At 41.6% G+C, this 18202-nt stretch overlaps 1 protein-coding gene across 1 annotated transcript in view; it reads right to left on the reverse strand.

The window, feature by feature from the left end:
- Positions 1–18202, reverse strand: part of gpr158a (G protein-coupled receptor 158a) — a gene marked incomplete at its 3' end in the record, with an annotated part of 72234 nt that overhangs the window by 16808 nt on the left and 37224 nt on the right. The window contains exons 4-5 of the mRNA XM_083665216.1: positions 11462–11688; positions 9344–9412 (exon numbers count right to left, since the gene is read on the reverse strand). Of these exons, the coding sequence (XP_083521342.1) occupies positions 9344–9412; positions 11462–11688 (296 nt within the window). The remainder of the gene's footprint in view (positions 1–9343; positions 9413–11461; positions 11689–18202) is intronic.

Genomic DNA, 18202 nt, shown 5'->3' on the forward strand with positions numbered 1-18202 from the left:
ACTGAGCTCTTTGAGCGAGTTATCCCAGGCCTGCACAGTTATAATTAAAGTGTTGAGGTGGGGAATTGAGGTGGTGGGGACAGGGGACGGGGGACGGGGGAGGCAACACTGTCTGTGTCACTGACAGATTTGGTGCGATAAAGTATTAGAGGAATATAAATCAAAGCAATCAGACCCTGTGGACCCTGAGAGTAGGAGTTCTGTGGTTATTACGGTCATTAAAGGTGAAACTCGATTGTGACCGTACATGGTCATATACTGTAGGAGAGGTTAAGGTCAGTTACTGAGGTCAGTGTGAGGGTCAATGGGTTTTGACTTCAAAGTAACCCCCTAACCACTAATTAATGGTTTAGCCCATCCAAATCCTAATCTTGCCCATTAAGATATGAATAGCAAAACAGTGGACAATGCTTAGGGGTGACGTTGGTACAGTGCAATGTTGGCAGCTCATAACCAGTCATCCTCTATTGATTTATCTAATCAATATCAATCAATCTAATGTCATTAGAGAAAACTATTATAGAGCAACAGACGCTATAAGAGAATGCTACAGGCATTGAGGATTGGGTATATTTCTAGTAATTATGATATCTGATATACTTAGAGGAACATATCTGATATACTTAGAGGAACAATAGCTTTACATTCTATTGCATGTATTCCTGGACGAAAAGCATGCTGCAGTAACAGCAGCCAGCACAAAAAAAGACTTTGTCTATCCACCAATTTCTCCCAGACTCATGATTGTGAATTTTAGCGCCAGTGGTTATGCCACAGGGTTAGTTGAAACTGAAGCTGGTCTCCACTGAATATATAGGGGGCATGCTTTTACAGGACAAGTCATTGTACAATGAAATAGATATCATTTTTCAAAAGCTTTAAGAACTTGCTCAAGACACTATCCCTTACGGAACAAATAAAAACATTTAGTGGGCTCAATGATGGAGGAGGGGGCGGGTCAGTAATTTATACAGAGAGAATGATCTCTCTTTTCAAAGGGAGTGTTTCATAGGCCTGTATTGGGCAGCGAATTATAATAGAGGGCGGAAGTGGGGGAAGGTGAGCAAATCTGTGAGCAAATCTCACAGCCTATGAGAGAATGCGAGTAGATATTTGAAAAACACAAGTTTGTCCCATTTCTTGGTCCTCGATTAGATAATCTAATATTTAAAACATTTCCACTCTTCATTGATATAATTCATGAGCTGATTTTCTATAATAAACTTGATTTTGCCAATCTATCTGATAAGGCAAGCTGATAAGGAAAAGCTCTGCAATCATAAACCATTCTCTCTTTCATTTTTATTTTAGTAATTATTTGGATAAAACCAATAATGTCAGCATAGTCAGTAATCTATACCAACAGAAGGATGGATCTTTTAAAATATCCTTCACAGCTCTTGTCACCTTGTGGTGGCTTCACAACTCATGTCTGCCACAGCAGCGGCATTGAGGTAGCCCACCTTTTAAACACTGGCCTACTGTATTAACAGCCTGACTTGCAACGTAAACGTCGCTGGTTTGAATTGCATTTGGGACTTTTTCTTTTGTTAATTGTTGTTGGTAATGCTAATGCTTGATAATGCCTTCAGCTGATAACTTACCCTTACCTTAACCACTCAAAGTTAATGCCTACAATTTTGTGGGGTAAAAAATGCTCAGATGCATGCCAGTGGAACCCAGTTGAATATAGCCCAGATCAATGAGTTGGACAGAGATGGACAAATTGAGGCTCATCTCCAGGGGAATAATACTTTAAAAACTTTAGAAACACATTTCATGCAATTAAAGAATAGTGATAATAATTAATAATGTAATTTGTAATTATAAATGACTCAAGACATATTAGCAGAATATATTTTAGGGTTAAGATTAAGAAATATAACTTTCATACTATATATCTACATACATTTATTTCCAATATGTTAGCTTTCTGTTTAGCTATTTCCACTTGCTATATGACTACTTTTCACAGTCCAATTTGCGCGCAGCAGACCCCACGCGAATGCAATAGGAAAAATGTGGCAGACATCGAAACAATGTATAAACAAACACATTGTGTGCAGTCTGTAAAAATTGCTGACATGGTCGATTCGCATGGGACTAACATGACGGAACTCCTTGTCCCCATCACCAGGACTAAACACCAGACCTGGGGGGACCGGGCTTTCTTCACTGTAGCCCCTACTCTTTGGAACACTCTCCCAAACCACATCAAAGAATCCGGCACACTCTCCTCCTTCAAACGATCCCTCAAAACCCATCTTTTTAAACTTGCTTTTAATCTTTAACAATTTTTTATTGTTGTTTTTACTGACTGTGCTTTTGTTTTACTTTGTATTTATCTATCTAGTCTTGTTCTCTCCATGAAATGTAGTGTCTTTGAGTACTGAGAAAAGCACTATACAAAATAAATGCATTATTATTATAATTATTATTATTATAATTATTATTATTATATGATGTAATAATAATAACGCAGTAACTCACATGCTTCAAGATGGGTCTATGTAATGAACACCACACTCTCCAAACTTGACAACAAGCAGTTAATATAGGACCGTCCACTATGGGAGGCCCAATTTCAATCTTTCCATACAATGACAGCTGTCAACATGAGCCCGAGGCTATAAAGAACAAACCACTTTCAGCCATTTAGCACGTCTGTCTCTATGTGAGAAGTGGAGAATGGGATATTATAGCCTGAGGAATCATCATGTCACAACAATCCTTCCTTTCACATCATTCTTTAATGTTTTGACACGGCTACTGACATCCCATCCTCCCTCACCCCTATTCTTTTTCTTTTTGTCATCATCTCTTTTCCTTTCTCTGTCTAATCTATGAAACACCTTCATGTGAGGGTGTGTGTGTGCGTGCCTGCATGTGTGCGTGCATGTGTGAGCCGAGGGGTAGTAGCAATGAATCCATTGTGATATGAAAGCTGACACTTGGTCCCTCATGGGAAGGGGCAGTAGCTAGGGCGAGGTACAGTAATGGTTTCCCTCTTCTCTCCTCCCTGTGGTCGGTGTAGTGTAAATTACATCTAGCTTGGCCTCTGCACAGTCAAGACCACAATGCCGCTCACTCGCATCCCACAATTCCCTTTCCTCGTCACTATGAGCTACATCCTGTGAGATATTTCCTCAACTCACACACAATGAGACATGTCACTGGGGACTACCTGTGTGCTTCTGTGTGCTTCTGTGTGTGTGTGTGTGTGTGTGTGTGTGTGTGTGTGTGTGTGTGTGTGTGTGTGTGTGTGTGTTTGTGTGTGTGTGAGTGCGTATGTGGGTTCGTACATGGGTGTGTGTGAGATGTTGTCACCAAGCAATCTCCAGCTTACATCAACTATGTTTGTGTACCTCTATCACTCATCTGCCATATTTTCCTTTCTCTCTCATCAGAGAGAGAGAGAGAAGGAGAGAAAGAGTGAGGCAGAGAGAGAGCATCTGCGGGTTTGGGAGCCCTACACGCCTCAACACTTGACACCGTGTGTAGGGAAGCACAATCTGGAGGGGTGTCCAAACACACGCACAGCACCCTCCAGATCCACTTAGGGCAGATTGAAAGTGGCAGAACAGCTTGGATGGAAAGCAGAAAGGAGAGAGGGATGGGGGGGGTAGAGAGAGAGAGAAATGGCCTGACAGGTTGGGATGCATTATCCCCTGGCCATACTGTTTCTCATTAGCCCCCTGATGTGCTGTGACGCTCTGTCTGCCCCGTGCTGTGCTGTGGTAGGGTGGAGGACAGGAGAGGAGGGGTGGGGTGTGCCTGATATATACCCAGCATGGAGGAGAGGAGAGATAGAGCCGAGACAGGTGGAGGAGAGGGGGAGGAGGAGGGGAAGGAGTGGAAAGGAGGGATAGGGAGTAGGAGTGTGAGTGTGTGTGTGTGTGTGTGTGTGTGTGTGTGTGTCTGTGTGTGTGTGTGTGTGTGTGCATGTTTGTGTGTGTGTGTGTGTGTGTGTGTGTGTGTGTGTGTGTGTGTGTGTGTGTGTGTGTGTGTGTGTGTGTGTGTGTGTGTGCGTGGCAACGGGATGCAGCAGAGCAGAAGCCTAGTCTGTCTCTGGTGACCCAGGCAGAGGGAGAGGGAGAGACAGGTCTCTGGGGCAACCTGTGCTGGCACACACAGATGGGCTGGGAGAGAGAGGAGGAATCATACAGCACAAGGAGGGAGGGAGGGTAAAAGTGGGAGCGAGACAGTGAGGAAAACAAGAGGAGAGATGAGAGAGGAGGTATGTAGTGAAGGATGGGGGGAAAGGTAAGGGGTGGGGGGGGGTAAAGAAAGAGAGGGGAGAGGGAAATAGAGTTGGTTAGAGGTAAAAAGTGGAGTAACTGAATAAGAGTTAGTGAGTGAGCGAGCGAGTGGGTAACAGTACCAAAGATGAAGAACAGACCTACAGTGTGTACAGTATGTTATTGGTATTACATCTTTGAAAATGAAGAAAGCAAATAAACAACTATTCAAATAGCATCCTGTATATATCCTGTCAATTTATATGAATAAATTATGAAAATAAATGAATTCAATCCTTTCGATTTCAATTAATTCAAGTATTTCCTCAAAGTCATGAGCCATCTATCTATAAGAGATTGTATTGACAGTGAGAAAACAATTGGTGCCACAATACTCCTGAATCTCCTGATATATTTTCCAGATTCCTTGATTGGAGAAGCACGATGGCATTTTGATAACGAGGAGTAATAGCAATCCAAACTCTGTTGCTTGACTCCAATCTCAGCCCTATTCAAGCAGCCTGAATAAGAAGGGGGCCATTAAGAGACAATATAGACCGGAAGGCTAATCCTCGGTTCACATAAAGATCCACAAAATGTGTGTGTCTGCTCCCCTCTGAACTCATCTCCCACCCAGATGGACATAGCAATCCCCCCCCCCCACATTACTGTACAAAGTGGATGCCATGAGGGAGAAAGAGAGGGGGATGAGAGAGAGAGAGGGATGAGAGAGAGAGAGAGAGAGAGAGAGAGAGGGAGAGAGAGAGGGATGAGAGAGAGAAAGCGAGCAGGATGAGATGTATCTCTTGCTCCTTAATAACACTGGAATTATTTAAAATGGAAGGAGCGGTGGATTTTTTCCCCCCGAATCTATATTTAGATTGGGAGTGATGTGTCTCGCCCTGGCAACTGAGGCTCATATCAGATTCACAGGGGAGAGACGCAGAGGGATCGGGGGGAGATCAATCTAGCGTGTTACACGGACCCTTGCAGAAAGCACCTATTTTCATATGAAAGGAGCGAAAGATAACGTATCAAAATGAGATAGGGTACAGGGATGCCGTGTGGTAACTTCCATTTCAATACATCAATACAAAATATGAGGATTTCATCTATGACGATTACTTCAACTATATAATGTATTCCCCTCTTCCCCTTCAATCCATGAGTTAAAATGGAATTGGGCCAACATCTGACATCAGCTAAAGCTATAAATGTGGACAGGTTGTTCCATCTCTCTCTTAGTCCAACTATTTTCAATGTTGTTTCAATGTTGAATAGTGTCATTAAACCTGTGACATTTACACCCTCTGATGTCAAGGTGCCAACACTAACAGAGTAATATCCTCTAGCCAATGACAAAAAGCTTCCGTACACCAACCGACCAACCAGCCAACCCCTGCAGTCGGTCACTGCTCCGGCCGCAATTCCAAAGATTATTACTTTCCAGGACCTTGTCGCAGCTAATTGCATTGATTAGCAAGCTCTAAATCAGTACACTTTAATTACATTTACGCTCCACTGTATTGCTAAGCCTATAGCTCCCCACGATCGCCACTAAATTGCAATTACCCTATGGCCAAGGCATCACTGAAGAAGACATAACATCATCTGTGAAAATCAATGTTATGTGAGTGTCATCATGTGGCACGGTCGTCTGTGAAAAAAATGAGGTGCTTCAAATTCATCTGCCACAAATGTAAATTCCTAATTCCTAATTTTCATCTTATTCCAAATACTATACGATCCTAAATGTGGCCTTTTGCTTGCCGTTAGAGATACTCAATCTACTACATTTACATTACATTTACATTTATGGCATTTAGCAGATGCCTTTATCCAAAGCGACTTACAACAAATACATTTGTTTAAGTAAGTGAATCATCTATCCATCAGTCATCATAAGATTATTATTTTTTTTTTTTATTAACAGGAGAGAAACTTGTGTTGAGGGGTAGTGGGGGTGAAGAGGTCTTTAGGAGGGACCGTTAAGATGTAGCCTGAAGAGATGGGTCTTCAATCTACGGTGCAAGACTGGTAGTGACTCTGCAGTCATGACAGCAGTGGGAAGCTCGTTCCACAAGCGGGCGCCAGGACAGTGAAAAGTCGTGACCAAGTAGTGCAGCTGCTGCATCCACGTAGAGGCGGCGGTGCCAGGTGGCCAGCCAAGGTGGAAGAGTGGAGTGATCGGGCAATACTATAATTGGCAGTTTGAGTTATGTAACATCTTTTACAAGAATGATGTAACAATTGTCATAAAAGTTTCAGGCAGTGCCCCCGCCACTTGCTCTTATTGTCATGGAAAATACTTCAAAGAGTTTACATTTCAACTTTTGGTACTTTTGGTCAAATCTTTCTTGATGTTATATAACAGGGTCATATTGATTAATGTCTGTATATACTGTATGTGACCAGCTAGGTTTTAACCTATTTTTTGTGTGCCAGAAGACTGTGCTAGTTGGCCAAGATAAAGACTAAGCATTATCTATAGGTGTTTTAGATCTAAGGCAAGGTTTAGGAGGCAAACCATTCCCGTGACAAACAGTACAATCTGGCTTTTGTCATTTCCAATGAAAGTCCAGTACATTTTAAGAAATATTGTCTTCAAATAGTTTGTGAGCTAATACAATCTCATAGACTTTAAAGGGGCAATCTAGGATTCAAACAACAACAAAGATGTCTCTCTGCTACTTTTTTTGTTTGGTCAACAGCAGAGGGATGGAGCTGGAGAAATATAACCACTCTTAAATTCATAGACGGAATTATGGATGCAAGGACTGACCATTCATGAGATCAAAATGATAGCTTTAACCATGTTTTGAAGTTATACAGTCTTTACAAACAATGGGGTAAACAATTATATTGTTTACAGAGACTGGAGTAAAACAACCTTATATTTTGGGTTCTGATGGGGTAAGACAGTTGAACAAAGCTCATAAGTTCTCTTTCAGTCGACTCTGTTTGACCCCTCACTTTGGTACATGCGTGCGTGCCCCTGCCAAGACCTTGCCCTTCTGCCTGAATTAGCTTTTCCAAAATATTCGGGACATTTCTGGTCGTCTACCACATGTAAACTGTGACTTGCGTGTGTGTGGCTCATTGGCTACCTACCTACCTAGGAGCCACAAGCAGACCACAAGCAGAAGCCGACCTAAGCAACGGAAACCTTTGTGCAAATACGTTTGTAACATATATTCTGATTACTTTTGCTAACAGAGCTAGCACCTAGATAGCAACACTACCTGTTGTGCTCAGGCAAGTGGCACACTAGCTATCTTCTGCCATCTTAGTAAAGCTGCTTTCTCTCAAGGGTGATTTTACTCATTTTGACTGTTGCCCCCTCTATGGCTGTGGTTCATGTTCATTACCACTGTGTCTCCTGTTTTCTCCCACAGAAAAACATAGCTCCGGTTTCTACCAGGTCCGGAAGACATCGTCCAAAGAAGGAAGACTGCGGAGCCTGTCCAAATGCATGTGGTCGTACCTTGTGGAAGGCGGACTGCTATCCTTGACACCTTGTACTGCGAGCTATGCGATTTGCTGGATACTGAGGTTCTCAAACAGCGAGTCAGATACGTGGAGGGTGTCATTGCTACAGAGCGCCTTGATGAGGGCGAGGTGCCGCAGTTCTCTTCTGGAGAAGGACCCTTCAACTCTGAGGTAGGCTACAGTATCTGGCACGTTGCTGTATATAGGGATTAGACTCCTCCGGTGGGCCTAATCCCTCCAACACTCAACAGAGTGAGAGCGAACGGTTAGTCCAGGAGACCTTGGAAGTCACAGATAGTCCAGCTACTCTACGTGACCCCTTGGCGCCTCCCACTGCACAAGGACTTATTGTCCCAAGCCCGGGGCCAATTGTTCTACCCTCATCCCAAGCTGATGGATCTATGGGGTTTGGCCCGTGAAAGATCCAACCTCCACTAGGGTGCCATCTTTATGACCTGAGATGGGGCCTTTCTCTGTGATCCTCTCCTTCTTACCGGACCTGCTAGATAAGAGCAAAGCCTTCTCCACAGTGAAGAACTACCTGGCTGCCAACTCAGCGTGCCATATAGGCCTAGGTGGGGTGGCCGCTGGGGAGCACCCCCGTGTCAGTCGTTTTATGAAGGGAGCGCAACATCTTCGTCCGGTTGTCAGACAGTACGTCCCCCTGGAACCTGCCTTTGGTGCTAGAGGTGCTCATTAGTGACTGCTTCGAATCTCTTCAGACTATCAATGTAAAGATGCTGTCTAATAAGATTGCATTGTTGCTCTTATTGGTCAAGGCCAAGCATGTGAGTGACTTGCGTGTGCTTTCAGTCCATCCTACATGCACTCAGCTTGCCTCTGACGACTTTAAGGTAACATTGTGCCCTAACACCATGTTTATTCTTACAGTCATCTCCATGGCATACCGCAGCCAAGCTGCAGTATTGCTCCCTTTCCATTCCTGTGTGTCTGAACACCCTCTGCCCTTTTACATGACCAGGACGGTGTCAGTGCGGGTTTGTGATCAGTTTTTTGTCTGCTTTGCGAATCCTGCCAAGGTTATGGCCCTGTCTACACAGCGCCTCTTCCATTGGATTGTGGGGGCCATTGTTGAGGCTTACAGTTGTTGGGGATTGCAGCCCCCTTTGGTTGCCCGAGCGTGGGGAAACCCCACCCGTGGGGTTTCAAAATTACTTGTTGGGGATATAGCGGTTTCCTACAAACAAAGAAGTTCCTACAAACAAAGAAGTCCACCATGCATTTCTGTAAAGCCTGCATCACATTTAGACAAATGAATAACAATGTTGTAGCCTAAGCTTTTAGTTTCTCATATTCTCTCAAGTCATCATTTAATTAATTCATTGAGTGAATGCTTGCCTTTTTTTGCCAATATGCCCAACACATTAGAAATGTGTACAGATTTTGTATTGTATTTGGTTTGGTTTTTCATCCACGAATTACAGTGTCCTGGAAACGCCACAAAATGCCCCAGAACATGAGATCACGGAGGCAAAAAATGCCCCTGAACATTTTTTGTACATTTCCTACACTGAACAAGATGGTATTTGAACAGAGGGCAATCAGACCACAGTATGCATTCTTTTTAGATACAGTACTAGGTGTCTGAGACTCACCGGGAAGAAGAGCAGCAGAGCTCCACACAAGATGGCCTCAAGTAGAACAAGGCCTGAGGCTCTGATACTCTGGAAAACAACATAAAGAAATAATAAACACAATCAATGCACTTCCTACTTTGTTAAAGAACCTACAAATACTACAGCAATACATATAAAATACATAAATAGACTTCCTTTTTTGAAGAACCCACAAAATACTACAGTAATACATACTTGCAAACAGTAAAATACTTGAAAATGTAGTGTGTTAGAGAAGCAAGCCTGAATTACGTCATATTAGAAAAAGCCAGATAGACATGAATTAAGCTTAATCTTTTTCTTTTGCATTCCATTCAATATACAGGAAAAAGGAAATAAGCCCCTCAGGGTCTTTTCATAGAAGGATTCACCCTTTCATGCTATTTCTATGAACCTCTTGCATAAGACATTCAGCAATGTATTATTTTCCTATTGAAAGGTACAGGTTGCTCTCAAAGAGCAAGGTGCAGCTGTGCCACCCATTTCAAAACATATACATACTGTACATAGTACATATATAATACACGCCTTAAGAAAAATACTGGTTATGAATGTTTTGATATGAATGATCACTGAAGCATATCCAGTCCATTTGTACCAAATAACTGAACTTGAAAATTGCTAACACCTCACACATGGCAGGTGTAGTAAATAAATAGCTGAGGAGCAAAGTGAATATGATGCACAATAACTCAACTCAAACTTCAACAAGACATACCACTGTGAAAACGCCAATGCATTGTTAGTCTAAGGCTTTTATCACCGCTAACCCTTTAGATGTGTCTGTATGTGTGTGTGTGATAAGGTGAGTCTATTTTCTCCTGTCAGTGAATCTACAGTCTAATGCTCAGATGTCACACGCTCAAGACAAAGCCTTTAATGAAGCCAATTAATTGACAGACCCAACCGATGGCTTAGGTGGCACATGATAGGGATTTCATAGCCACTGTCAAATGGTCACTTTGAGTGCGAAACGTGAACTAGTTCAGGACTACAATATATGGCAGGAAACTGTATGTTATTTTGCGTACAGTATGTTATTTTGTGCATGTGCAACAATGCTAGAGCTGCATACTGAGTCAATGACTGTGATTGCAAAATTGCAAGTGTATGTTATTATTACAGTGTATCATTATTGTGTATACTTAACATTCTAAGAGACATGACAGTATAACAATGATATCTTCAAACAGATAGCAACTTATTGTTTAATTTTTCAGCTTATGGAAAGCCGTAGGGAGCTTTGGGAGTGTACGTAGGCACTGGAGGGGGCTGTTCTATTTATAAGCCTATATCATGGAGGGCAACCATGGAGGGCAGCTGAGAACATAGAGGTAGAGGAGATCCCTGTCAGAAAGAGCTTGGCCAAAGCCTTCTCTTAGACTCAACACAGCATGGCATCTTCACACACCTGTGGCATTCATCTACTGTACAACTCTATCTTAACATTATATTACATAACATTATATTAACATGGCATTCACATTTGCCCGGCATCAGTTTTACGCACACAAGAACAGTTAAAAGAGGGTATCATACATAAAAGAAGGAAAAATGGTTGAATATGTTGACTACAAAATATGGCAGCCAGTATGTCAGTTCAGTGATTCCTAGCTAATCACATTCTTCTATAATGTTCAAATATTTACCACATCATGTTTGCCCAATACATCATGCAAATACAATCAGAGTTATCTATTTCATGCTTCTCTGTAGCATATGCAGTCGCCTCATTAGTTTGCTGTCCAGAGTGCTGAATCCTGGTTGATCTGCACTGTCAGAGTGGGCGTTTGAAATGATTCCAATGCTTTATTGTGACCACACACATGGGATCGCTGGTTACATTTTCCTGAGCTTTTCCAGGGAGCTTTGATGACCATATGGTCTAAAACATCAGATCGGTACAAGATTAATAATGTGTATGGATGTGATATGTCTGTGAAGCAGTGCCTATGTGCACTCAGGTATTGGTACTGGTCATAAAAATTATGATGCAACATACGGAAATACAAATACAGTTGTAGTCAATCAATGAATCAATAAATCAATGCACTATATGTTATATGATGATGAATAGTAATCATTGATGGGCTTCACCTTGTTCCTGCGGAAGTGGTAGATGACCACCATGCTGACAAAGTCCACCAACATACACAGGCCCTGGAAAGACAGCACGGCCATGCGCAGGGCGCTGTCGCCGCGGGTAACACAGGAGGTGTCGTCCTTGCAGTAAGCACACCCCTCCTGGCAGGGCAGGCAGTCACTGGACGAGCCCTCGTCCGTGTTAGGACCACTGTTTGGGGCTTTGCCCTCTCCTCCCTGCCCTGTAAGAGAGACACACAAGGATGAACAATTGTGATAATAATTGTCTCCTGAATAATTGTCTCCGGTCTCCTGAAAACCCTGTTCCTATGTTGTCACACAACACTTTTACTTTTAAAAGATATAAAAGTGCAAAAATTAAAAAGCTAAAAAATGCATTATAGTAAAAGTGCAATGTATTTAAGATTTAGCAGAAAGCTAAAGTGAACATGAATGTTTTTAGCCTTGATTTAAAAGTGGTCAGAGTTGGGGCAAGTCTTGAATCTTCAGGAAGTTTATTCCAGCTATTTGTTGCATAGTAACTAAATCCTGCTTTCCCATGTTTTGTATTTACTCTGGGAACCATTAACAGATTGGTCTCAGATGATCTTAGTGGTCTAGAAGGCTTGTGTAGTCGAAGCATTTCAGTGATATACTTTGGCCCTAAGCCATGTAGTGATTTATAGGTGAGCAGCAGTATTTTTAAATCAATTCTCCGACATACGGGGAGCCAATGTAAGGATTTAAGAACTGGTGTAATGTGTTCAAATTTTTTGGTCTTGGTAAGAACCGTAGCAGCAGCATTCTGAACAAGCTGTAGCTGCCTAAGAGTTCTTTTTGGAAGACCTGCAAGGCGACCATTACAATAATCTAGCCTACTAGTAATAAAGGCATGTACAAGTCTTGTGTGGACATGAGTCCTCTTAGTCTTGCTATGTTTTTAAGGTGATAGTAGGCCGATTTTGTTACTGATTTGATGTGGCTGTCGAAATGTAGATCCGAATCCATAATATCCCAGAGATTTCTGGTTTGGTTTTTGGTTTTCAAGGACAGAGAGTGAAGGTGTTGGGTAACTTTCAGCCTTTATTTTTTCTCGCCGAAAACAATTATTTCAGTTTTTTCCTTATTTAATTGAAGGAAACTTTGGCACATCCAGTCTTTGACTTGCTCAATGCACTGGCACAGCAGATCTCCGCTTTTTTAAAAGGGGTTTAATAACTGCAGTTTTCAAGGCTTTTGGAAAATTGCCTGATTGGAGAGAGCTGTTAACTATTTGCAGTATGTCTATTGCTAGGCAGTCAAAAACATTCTTAAAGAAGCTGGTAGGTAAAACATTGAGGCAGCAGGTGGATGGCTTTAGTTGTGTCACCATTTCCACAAGAGTTTTAGAGTCTATGACATTAAAGCATGGCATTATTGCAACGTTACTTTTGTCTAAACAAGGTGGTGATCCAACATTTTAGTTAGAAGCGGAAATATTGATGGCGCGTCTAATGCCTTCGATTTTATCAGTAAAAAAGGATGCTGTAAATCATTCCTACACCATGTAAGTCATTCCTACACCATATAACATTGTTATTTTGGCATCATGCCAACTTCTTCACGTAAACTATAAGCAAAGCACACACTCTTTGTTAACTTCTTTTGTTGCAAAAAGGCTAAAGAGTGAGACCCCAGAGGACCAAACCTAAGTTTACCTTGACTCACATGAGCTTGTGTCCATACTGTATCTACATATCTAAAGATGGGATCTATATGTGGAAACATGAGGAGTCAATTCTCCTGGTTATGGGGATCAGCATATCATACAAGGATGGCTTGAGTGTCCACAGAGAATACTCATGGCTAAAACACATAGATGCATGCAAGCTTTGCACTACAAGGACTAACTCAGGGGAATATACAGTCGCTTAAGCTGGCAGACTCAGATAATTTTCTTGAGGTTTGTCAGTGGGGAGGGTGAGAAGCACTTTGGTGATGATGCCCATGTGGACACATTGGGAAAGAGGGACTTAACCACTCTGTGGAAGAGCTGGCTGATGCCCAACTACGTAAAAGGCTTAAAACATGACAAGATATAAAACAGATAAAACTGTTCATAAATAGTAGATTTATGTTAAATCTGCAAACACAGAGCAAGTAAAACAACAAAACTTTGGCTGCTAAAATCCTGTGGCTAATCTTGGCCAAAGACATTATACCCACAAACAGATTCGACACAACTATTTAAAATGGCAGGTGCCCTGATTATATCAATTTAAATATCTGTCAGTTAGCAACAATATAGCTTTAGCCAATAGGAAGATGACAATTAACACATGACTGCAAAGGTTGAACTGGTGAAATCAAGTATACTTTGAACCTGATAGGTTTATAAATGGTCAATGAAATAAAACACCACTTGCTCTTAACAGTTTAAATACATTTAATAAATACATTGACATTAAAATTAACATTGTCTTGGTGAAGGGACACTCCTTCACACACTCCTAAATCACAGTTTGGCAGATGTTTCAGACCTCAAAAGGGGTCTAATGTCGAGATTAGTCAATGTCCCATATCATTGGTGGTGCGTTAACCTCGTTGAGACCAGGCTTTCCTAATTGAGAATGCCTGGTGAATTCCTTTGGATGAAGTAAACTCCAAACAACATGAGCGCCCGCAGGTGATGGCTAACGTTGGCCAGTTATAACTGCTTTAACTTTCAATTTTGCAAGTGTACATCTCTCCAAAACTCATGCATGAAAACAACCTGTAGGGTGTATTCAACAGCTTCGAAAAACCTTGTTGTTATATTTCCACTTCAGTGTAAACTTCAGAAAATCCTGCCATGCTCGTGGTGACTTTCTTGTTGACATTACATCAGAGAACTATAGGTCGGAAATGTGGAGCTTGAGGATGAACCCTGAGTTTCCCACTTGTAATTACGAGTAGGAGGGCCGTTTAGGTGGATTTTTTCCACTCAGAGCTTGTATTTCCGAGTTTCTGGCTTGTCTTCAATGACCCAAAACACCTTGTTGGGGCGGAGCTCCAAAAAAACTGAATTCAGTTTTTCCTTCAGGTTTTCTTCCATTTTCTTCAATGTTGCAAGGTAGCATAGGCAACAACTTTCTGCAAAATAATCTTACCCAGTTAGACAAGATGACACACATAACAAGCAACCTTCTACAGGCATGTAGGGGGAGGATTCTTGGAATGTAACATCCAATGAAATTGTGAGCACATTATCCCATGGCTCCGTCCAGTTCAACCCAAGCCAGAACGGCTAATCTAAAGTTCTCCAGACCTCCAAAGGAGGCGTGAGAATAACGTGACTTGGAGGTATGGCTACACGAGACTAGTGGTGTGTAAATCCAGCTGCAGGCCTATGCCTTAACCACCAATGATTTAAAAAGTTCCATTAATTTTATATTTAAACATATGCTGTATATTGTAGCTGATTCTATACAACACATATTGTGGGATGTGGATACAGCCCATATAAGCTTATCTGTTAGTAACTCCCATTGTTTCTCACATTGACAGGGATTTTGCTCTTAACCAAAGACTGATTTAGAAATCTATGACTCTGCACATACTTGATCCCCTGAAAAGACCTACTTATCTCCCCAGCTCTGACTCATTGCTTGCTCTCATTGGCTCATTTCTTCTTGAGTTGACTCAGAGTCTCACATTCAGAGATCCAGCCCAATGTCTCCCACATATTTGGAAGCAAAAGTTGTAGAGAAACATTGCGAAATAAAGAAAAGTGAACAGCACTGGTTTTCTCTACAAAGGAATGTCAAGGATGTCCCCTTGGGGATTAAAGAGGCTTGTTATTGGCCCAGTGGTGGGCCAGACTGCGGCAGAATGCTTCTGTAAAGCACTCGCCTCCATTGCTTCTTATCGTATTGCCCCCCTTCTCTCTCTCACACACACACATGCCCAGGATCTGTCACCTGATGTGCGCTGCCAATGGAGAGAGTTCGAGCCAGTGATCAAACCTCTCCAAGACCAAGGTATCTTCAGAAGATGTGTGGTCGATGGCAAACTGAGATACTTTGAGTCCTTGTTGGATGCAAAGATGTTTCTAAAGGACAAACTTAAACATGATCCTGTTTAAAACTTGCGTACAGGATCCCAGGTTTTTTTATTTATTAATGTGTGGCAAGAGAATAATCTCTTTATTAATATCTTATGAATGACAATCTATGAATAGGCTTTGAGGCAGCTTTATTATTTACTTTTTTTCTACTGTATGAAATAGCCTATAATAGCCTATAGCCAAGCCATGGATGATAAACAAAGCAGACAAGTAAAGCCCATACTTTGTTTTTGAGCACATGATAAATCCAATTCATATCAGGTGATTTTGATAGATTATAGCCTGTGCAAACACCCTATATCTATAATGTAGATATGCTGGCTACCGCCTTCAGGCATAGACTGATATGGAGCCTTTTACGCACAGGCTGATGTGTAGCCTATGTTATCGCCACTGCACAATGTTTTGGGGCAAGGACTATGAATAAGACTGATCTGAAATAGCTAGACTAACCATAAGCATCACAATAAAGGGGTTTCCTTCCTTTGTCATAGCTGGAAGCAGGTGGTTCTAAACTCATGACTATGACACCATCTTTATTGTTGGTTTTTTAATTGTCCCAGTGTAATTGGGGACAGCTACCCCGGCCAAGTGGTAATATGTTATTTTGTTTTTTGTTCGTGTTCATGTCTCTGTCTCGCCAGTACAGAAATCCTGCAACAACTTTTAAACCACCATGAACCATAACTTTCTCACATTGAGTGTGTGTGGGCTGAATTCTCCTAATAAAATAATCAAATGTTTGGAATTGCTACGCCACAAGAGTATTGATGTAGCATTTATTTAAGAGACCCATCTGAAGCATTCTGATGTCAACAGATTTCAAAACAAACACTACAAAATACTATCATTTTCATGTGGTACGAATAAAACAAAAGGAGTGATGATTCTGACGAAGAAGAGTCTCTCATTGAAATTGGGTCAGGTGGGAGGAGACAAGCTGTTTTGCTATTGTCACACTGACTGGGATAAGATTATATCTGATCACAGTCTACGCTCCAAATGCAAAGTGCTGGATCTAAATGAAAATACAATTATTATGGGAGGCGACTTCAATCTCACAGCAGACCCCCTTATAGATTCCTCTCAATTCTTTAACCAACAGGAAGCCATTATGTGGCTGACATATCAGAACAAATCAATCAGAAACATAGCCAAAACCTTAAACCTACCAAAATCAACAGTTTGGTCATTCATCATTAAAAGGAAAGAAAGCACTAGAAGACTTCTACAGTGGATCACCAAAGAATGGTCACCATTATTAAGAAAACCCCCAAAACAACTGTCCTACAGATCAGGAGGTCGGAAACATCTTGTCAGCCCAGATACAAACAAATGCCTTCAAACTCATTGGACGGCGCTTCAACAAACACCAGGACAATGACCCAATGGGGTCAATGGGTCGCATACTTCAGGCAGTTATTGCATGCAAAGGATTGTCGACCAAACATGAGCGCTTAATTTGGACATTTGATGAATCTGTCCCATCACTTTTGGGTACCCTGTAATAAAGGGACTATGCATAAAAAGTGTTGTAATTTCTGAATGGTTAAACCAATATGTACACAAATACCATCAAATAAAAGCTGGAAATCTCAACGTTTGGATTTCAAATCCAAGGTTTTGGAGTGTAGAGCCAAAAGAAGAAAAACTGCTTCACTGTCCCATTACTTACATTACAGAAGGAGTTCCTCATTGAAGAAAGGACTATAGAGCTGGTATCTGCAAGAGCTGAGTACAAATCTCAATCAAATGTTAAAGCTGAGTTCATTCACCAAAGAACAAGACATACTGTATACACTATAAGATGTCTGACAGGCTAAGTTGCCTTTTAGCAATGAAGCTCAAACCACATTGAACGTTTTGCTTCCATCGAAGCAATTAAAGACGCTAATCGTGATGTGTCATCCTCTAACCAAATCAACAGCACCTACATAATATTAAGCAATCCTTCATGAATCTGAAATGTCAAGTGATGTGCAAACTGACCTCTTTTCTGGACACCCTGGAACTCCCATCCCTCTCCCATAACCAAGCTGCTCTACTGGACTGTCCTATCACTCCCGAGGAACTTAAAGCTGCAGCAACATCTATGACCACAGGCAAATCTCCAGGACTAGATGGGATGCCATCCAAGCTTCTGCTGGCAGTATGCAATTCAGTTAGCCTACCCTCAATTCAATGAACTATTCTCTTGAAATAGGCCACTTCCATAAAGACCAAAACACTGCTCTTATTATTAATTATTAATTTGATTTCAGTTTGATCAACACAGATGTCAAACTGTTTGCCAAAGTCCTAACTGCCGGAATGGAGCCATGTATTAACAATTTAATCCATCGAGTGTTTTTTTTAAAATAGTGGTTCTGATGTGATAATGTTAGGTGGCTTCTTAACATTATCCATACAGTTTGGATTTGGTGCTATATTTATTTTTATTTATTCACATAGTCCACACCTTGTACAGTAACCCTACCCCAAGGATTCAGACAGGACACATGGCTACTCCCCAGTTTGATATCCGAAGAGGAACACGCCAAGGTGCCCCTTTGTCAATTATCTTTGCCTCTCACTAAAACCCTTAGGCAAGCTATAAGACAGGGCCCACACATACTGTACATATCCCCTATATCTAGAAATGGAACCAAACATCATATCTCCTTATATGCTGA

Source organism: Argentina silus, assembly GCF_951799395.1.
Source record: "Argentina silus genome assembly, chromosome: 1".
Taxonomy (NCBI): domain Eukaryota; kingdom Metazoa; phylum Chordata; class Actinopteri; order Argentiniformes; family Argentinidae; genus Argentina; species Argentina silus.